Source organism: Alexandromys fortis, unplaced genomic scaffold (assembly GCF_014885135.2).
Source record: "Alexandromys fortis isolate MF-2015 unplaced genomic scaffold, M_Fortis_MF-2015_v1.1 scaffold_54, whole genome shotgun sequence".
In the NCBI taxonomy this organism is placed as follows: Eukaryota; Metazoa; Chordata; class Mammalia; order Rodentia; family Cricetidae; genus Alexandromys; species Alexandromys fortis.
The window spans coordinates 3935873-3943278 of NW_026067958.1; the positions used below are offsets into that span (position 1 = coordinate 3935873).

The 7406-nt window shown below is 41.5% G+C and overlaps 1 protein-coding gene across 1 annotated transcript; it reads left to right on the forward strand.

Annotated features, from left to right (window-relative positions):
• Window positions 1–5139: 5139 nt before the first annotated feature.
• On the forward strand, window positions 5140–5620 carry LOC126507874 (ubiquitin-60S ribosomal protein L40-like). Its single transcript, XM_050152710.1, has one exon. The coding sequence runs from the start codon at window positions 5177–5179 to the stop codon at window positions 5561–5563; it is 387 nt and encodes a 128-aa protein (XP_050008667.1). The 5' UTR covers window positions 5140–5176; the 3' UTR covers window positions 5564–5620.
• The last annotated feature ends 1786 nt before the right edge of the window (window positions 5621–7406 follow it).

Here is a 7406-nt window from a genome sequence, read left to right on the forward strand (position 1 = left end):
TTATCATGAAATTGTATTGGATTTTGTCAAAGTCCTTTTCTCCACCTAATGAGATGATCATGTTGCTTTTGTCTTTGTTTGTTTTGTAGTGTATTGTGTTTATAGATTTTCATATGCAGAACCATTCCTTCATCATTAGGATAAAAGCCACTTAAGCATGGTAGATAAAATATTTGATTTGTTCTTGTGTTTTGTTCACAAGAATTTCATTGAGAATGTTTGCATCTATGTTCATAAGGGAAATTTATCTGTAATATTCTTTTTTTGCTTGTCTTTATGTGGTTTGGGTATTAGGGTAATTGTAGCCTCATAAAACAATTGGGCAGTTTTCCTTTTGTTTCTATTTTTGTGGAATAATTTGAGGAGTATTGGCATTAACTCTTCTTTGAAAGTCTGCTAGAACTGTGTACTAAAACCACCTGAGCCTGGATTTTTTGTTTGTTTGCTTATTTGGTTAATTTTGATTACCACTTCTATTCCACTAGGAGTTATGGATTTGTTTAAATTGCTTATCGTATCTTAATTTAACTTTGGTAAGTGGTATTATCAAGAAAATTATCTAATTCTTTCAAATATTCCAATTTGGTGGAGCACAAGTTTTTAAAGTATGTCCTTAGTATTCTCTGAATTTCTTCAATATATGCTGCTATATCTTTCCTTTCATCTCTAATTTTAATTTAGAGATATTCTCTCTCCACTCCAGTTAATTTGGATTAGGGTTTGTCAGTCCAACTGATTTTCACAAAGAACTATGTCTTTGTTTCATTGATTCTTATGTTTTTCACTTTTTTTGTATCTACTTTATTGGTAGCAGTCCTGAGTTTTGTTATTTCTTGCCATGTACTCCTTTTGGGTGTGATTTTTTTGTGTTGTTCTAGAGCTTTCAGATCTGCTGTTAAGTTGCTAATATGAGATCTCTACAACTTTTTTTAATGTAAGCACTTAGTACTATGAACTTGCCTCTTATAAGACACTCTAGTCAAAAGTACTTTAGTGGAGGAAAGGATTTATTTGGCTTCCATTTCCAGGTCTCAGTTCACCTTAATTCAGGGCAAGAACTCAAACAAGAACATGAAGCAGAAACCACTAATGAGCAAAAGTTGCTTGATTCAATCACTTACTCAGTCTCATACTTGGCTAGTTTCTTATATAGCCCAAGACTACTTCCTAGAGATGATACCACCTACAGTGGGCCCTCCTTTATCAGAGATATCCTTTCTCATAGTTCTGGAGGTTGCAAAGTCTAGCATCAGTACCAAATTTAATATCTGTGATTCATGGCAGCGCCTTATTGCTGCAACCTATAGCAGAAGGCAGAAGAGAAAAGTATCTAGATGGCATTCTCAAGACCTCATGGCCTGACCTCTTAAAGGTTCTACCAGTTATGTTACTGTTGCATTGAGAATTGAGTTTCAATATGTGTTTTTGAAAGTGAACATGAATTCTCAAACTATAGTAAATGAACTTGAATACACATGTAGAAGGGAGAGAGCCTCTTGTTGGTTCCCGGCCTCTTAGCCCCAAAATAATCACACAGAAACTGTATTAATTAAATCACTGCTTGGCCCATTAGATCTAGCTTCTTATTGGCTCACTCTTACATATTTATTTAACCCATTTCTATTAATCTGTGTATGGCCACATGGCTGTGGTCTGTCTCCAGCGGCTCCATGTCTTCTCTCTGACTCCACCCTTCTTTATCCCAGCAGCATTCAGCTTAGTTTTCCCTGCCTAGCTAAGTTCTGCCCTGCTATATGTCCAAAGTAATTTCTTTATTCATTAATAGTAATTACAGAATACAGAGGGAAATCCCACATCATACACATATTCATACCAAACATAATCAAACATATACTCATCATTCTATGTTCCCAATCTCTCCATTATTCAATGGTTGTTTGAATTAATGAGGTATAAAATGAAACTTGCCTAAACAACAAGTGAGAAGTTTATTTTATAGATCTTTAGGGGCTTGAGAGAAGAACATATTGTCTTGTGAGATGCAGTCCTGCATTGCCTCAGGTTGACTTAGAGTCCAACTAAGTACTCTGAGATGGCTTTGAGCTCACAGCTGTCCTTCCGCCTCAGCCTCCTACCTGCTGGCATCATAGGTGATAACCACTATGCCAAGCTTTATTTTGGGTTGTTGTATGTGATTTCTAGAACATTTCTTGGAATAAAGCCAAATTTTTACTTTGGATTATATCCCAATTACCAAAAGGATTTCACAAAGCCCCATGTTGCAGTTTCTTATAAAATTGTTTTTAGGATAATGGTTGCATGTGCTGCTTTGGAAAGCCTAGTATCTGCAAGACTCTGCCCACAGAATGCATCTGTTTTTATGATGCAAGACAGTTTACTTCAGGTGTGCTTCCTGGAGATCCCACACACAGCCTTGTGGACAGAAGAGAAGAAAGGTCATGTTGTAGGTCTAATGTAGAAGGCATTCCCCACCACCGATCCTGGCTAGACATGTTCGTAATAAATGATTTTTACTGACCATGGCCACTAGGATACAATTCCCTAACATTCTCTAAATGCTTTTGATGCTGTATGCAGTTTACTGGGCTAAAGTCTCAACATAGATTGTTTATGAGAAAAACACCTTTTTCAATGGCTCAAGTTGTTTAAATTAGTGTTTCTATTGCTGTGAAAAGACACTATTACCACAGCAACTCTTATAAAGGAAAACATTTAATTGGAGCTGGCATACAGTTCAGAGATTCAGTCCATTATCATCATGGTGGGAAGAACGGTGGCATGCAGAGAGACACAGTACTGGAGAAGAGGTTGAGAGTTCTACATCCAGATCAGAAGGCAGCAGAAAGAAAGGATGACACTGGTCCTGGCTTGAGCATCTGAAACCTCAAAGCCCACTCCCAGTGACACCTCCAATAAAGCCACACCTATTCCAACAAGGCTATACCTCCTATTAGTGCCACTCCCTATGAGTTTATAGGAGCCATTTTTATTAAAACCATCACACAGATGTTTATTCATTGTAGTATCATGTATGCTTTAGTCTACATGAAGCAGTCTGAGTCCATTTATAGCCTTTTATGGATGTCTAACTACACACAAGTGGCATGGAAATTGTTTACCATTCTTTTATGAGTATTAAAGCAAAGTTCTAAAGGCATTTATTGGGCTGGTGCTTCGCTGGAATTATTCAGCAAATAGACTGCATCTATTTCTTCTTCATGTCTTATCTCTGTTCTCTGTTCCTCCTTCCTCCTTTCTTTAACAAGTAATTACTGGACTGTGCCAGTTTTATAGAGAAAATGAACCAATTAAACCAATTAAACAGAACTAATCTGTCCCCACTTTCCCTCCCCTCTCCCTATATATTCATTTATAACTAACCAACTATATGTATGAATATAGAAAAGAGAACTTATTGACTGAACATCTACTGTGAAGGGAATTTTTTAGATTGGCTTACTGATAGGAGCTGGGTAGTTCAACACTGACTATCTACACACGGGAGAGGCTGAGAATTCAGTAGCTGCTCAGTCCACAAGGCTGCGTGATTCAGCACTCTGGCATTGAAGTCCTAGAGCAGTGGTTCTCAACCTTCCTAATCTGTGACCTTTTAATATAACTCCTTGTGTTGTGGTGAACTCCAACCATAAAATTATTTCATTGCTATTTACTTTCTGTAATGTTGATACTGTTATTAATTGTAATGTAAATAACTGATATGCAGGATACGTGATCTCTGTAAAAGGATCGTTCAACTCCCAAAGGGGTGGCGCTCTACAAGCTGAGAACCTCTCTAGGACCTAGAGGACTCTGGGAGCTCCTGGTCTTCAACTCACACCAGAAGAACGAAGGCTCTTAGCTCTACTGTCAACAAACAGTAGCAGTTTCACTGATGGCAATAATGCACAGGAACATATCAGCAAAAGGCAAAGCTGGATAAATTAAGAAGCAGTACTGCTTTCCCCGAATACCTTCTGGGCCATTACTGGAAGGTGCTGGCCATTCTGGGTGAGTCTTCTCCCCTCAGTTAAGACTCCTTGGAGACATACTCATAGATTCACTCAGAGACATGCCTCTTACTTTATCCCAGATCTCATAAATTTGACGGCCAAGACTGACCATCACAGATGGGGAGTCCTAGCTGGAGGCAATGGATCCATGGGCAAGCTTCTGAAAATTAAGTTTATAGTCTAGTCCCTGGTCCCTATCTCACTCTCTCCAGGTTTCCTAACGATGTGTGGAGACTATGACACACATTTCTCCTGCAGTGACCTAAGTACCTTGGTTATGCCTTCCTGGTCATGATAGACTGAAACCCTCAGAAACGATGAGCCAAAATGGATCATCTCCCTTTTCAGTTATTTGTGCCCAATACTATGATCACAAAAACACAAAACAAAAGTAACTGATACAGAAAGGTGAGAAGAGGATGACCTCCAAGGAAACCTCTATATAGCCCTGAGCACAACATGGACAGAGGGTCCAGGTACAAGCCTGCTACAATGTCACATTTACCAGGTGAAGGAAAGTGATGTTCCCTAAGCAAGGGGAGGCCACTCCTAAGAACAGAACACTGTTCACTGAAAAGGAAGAAAATAGCTTGAAAAACAGAATCAAACTGAAGGTAATGATCAGTGATAACACATATCAAACAGCCCACAGTGTTTCCATTCAGAAGGAGAAGGATAGCCCAGTTCATTCACATCAGTGCTGTGGTCTCCATAGGCCTGAATGTTGCTGGGATCCTAGGGTGACTTATGGCCATGAGCAACACAGAGAAGCTCATGAAGAAATGATTCAAGCCCTGGCTCAGTTCTGAGCAGAAAATGCTCAAGCTGGGAGATTTGAAAACTATGGGTATAAAAGATCTGCCAAAAATTACTGATGTATGTCTTCTCAGTACTTAAACCAGGAATGGGCCAGGAACGACAAGGAGATGGCTGACTATCCCTGGTCCAAGGCAAATTCATAGTCAAACAGCACTTACTCAACCCTAGTAGCTACAATGTGCCAGGTGTTCCATCAAACACCTCAGTGTATCACTTTTGTCTCCATGAATACCAGTTTTAAAAGTGAGAATATTGAAGTTAGAAGTGACCATCTCAAGATCACATGTCTGCTAAGTGGAATATCAAGATTAAAGTTTTCGCCCTTTCTTTTCAACACGGCGACCGAGTGGGTTGCAGACACCAACATGCAGATCTTTGTGAAGACCTTGATGGGCAAGACCATCACTCTTGAGGTCAAGCCCAGTGACACCATCGAGAATGTCAAGGCCAAGATCCAAGACAAGGAAGGCATCCCACCTGACCAGCAGAGGCTGATATTTGCCAGCAAGCAGCTGGAGGATGGCCGGACCCTGTCAGATTACAACATCCAGAAAGAGTCCACTTTGCACCTGGTGCTTTGTCTGCGTGGTGGCATCATCAAGCCGTCCCTTTGTCAGCTTGCCCAGAAGTACAACTGTGACAAGATGATCTGCCGCAAGTGCTATGCACGCCTGCACCCCCGTGCAGTCAACTGCCGCAAGAAGAAGTGCGGCCACACCAACAACCTGCGCCCCAAGAAGAAGGTCAAATAAAGCCAGGGCATTAACTGGCCCGTGACCCTGGGACCAAATAAAGTCCCCTTCCATCGACTGGAAAAAAAAAATTAAAGTTTTCTGGCACTGGCTTCAGAGGTATTCCTGTCTGTGCGCATTGTTAGCTGTGCTGCTGAAGGAGTCCCCTTGGGTCTCCCTTCAGGTGTAGAGATGATCCTCACTCGTGCACAGAAAAGTATTTCTGGACAAGTCATTCTGAAGCAAACTTGTGAGGTATTAAGAAAAAGAAAGAATACAATCAAGGGTGTTGGAGTCCAGGCATGAAGAGAGAGAGAGAAAGAGAGAGAGAGAGAGAGAGAGAGAGAGAGAGAGAGAGAGAGAGAGAGAGAGATCCTTAACAGTAGAGATGCGTGTGTGATGTGCCTTCTGCAGTTACCATGGTCAAAGGGTACAAGTCATGAGCGGCTCACAGATAAAGCACAGTTTAAGAACCAAGGAAAATACATGAACTCAATAAGCCATTTCTTTAATCCTTAAGAATGTTCTTTTGTAAATGGGATTAGAAAGTGCTTTCTGTGTTATGTTATAGAAACTGACAGGCGAGGAAGAGGTGTTGCTAGGATTAAAATCAATGGCACAAGGATTTAGGAATAAACTGTGGCCTGGGGCATAACTGATGAGCAGTTTCAGCCCTCCTGTTTGAGCTATCTCTCAGAAAGGGAGGATGGTCACTGTGTGGGCATCTTTTCAATGGTCAGTCAACATTCTTGACTTTCTGCCAGCAGGAAACATAAACCAGACCCTAAGGAACGAGGGACTCATTTCTTTTCTCAAGCCTCTTTAATATTTCCTGTCTTTCTATCCTGCCTCATTTCTGTAGACGTTTAACTGTCTCCAAAGGACTGAAGGCCGATCCTGTTCATTCCTGCCGCTAGACTTTCCATCAGTTTGAGGTGTGAGATGCCACCTAGACCCTCGGTCCCCCCATTGCCCCACTGAATCCTTCCAATTGGAAGTGTTCAGTCAGCAGCAGCAGCAGCTTTACAGCTTCTGCCATCAAAATGCAAATGACCTGCCTTCTGTCGTATACTGCCGCACATTGGAACAGGCATGAAAGCAAAGGAAGCAAAGGATGTGTGTTCTGCATGTATGCCTGAGCAAGTATGCATATGTATGCATGCGTGTGCATGGACACAAAGAATTTGCTTTTCTGACTCCCAAACTGACAGTAAATGAAAAGCCTGAGAGAAACTCTTTATTTACGGAAATGAGGGACATCAGCCAGTGTCACAGCAAAGCATTTGATGGAGACTGGCTCTTCACTGTACGAGTGTCCAGTTGATAACAGCTCAGGACACTAGATGTCACTCTTCTGTGTTGAGTCGCCTGTGTTATTGGGAGCTGTGGCATAATGACGTCCTTGTGGGTAATCTGACTCTGGACAGGGAGAGTGAGATATGCTCACTGAAGTTGCTTCAGGTGACAATGAATCAGAGGCAGGAGCAGCACAAAGAAAGCCCTCAGCCCAGGCCTGTCACGGTTTCCTTGGGGCAGGCATTCACCCGGCCAGGAGGTATGGATCCTTGGCAAGCTTCCCTCCCCATCCTTTCCTTTTCCCACTTGCTCCACGGTAGTCTGTCCTAGTTTCTGTGCCATTGTTCTGATGTTTAAATAATTGGACAAAAGCAACTTACGGGAGACAGTTTCTGGCTTACAGTTCTAGATGGGTACAGTACATACAGGCATAGAAGGTATATCAGCAGCAGCGAAAGTATGGTGGTATCCACACTCAGGTACCAAGGAGTAAATAAGAAGCAGGGCTAGATTATAAAACTTCAGCCTTTCCCACCCCAACCTCAATGACTCACTTCCTTCAGGGAAA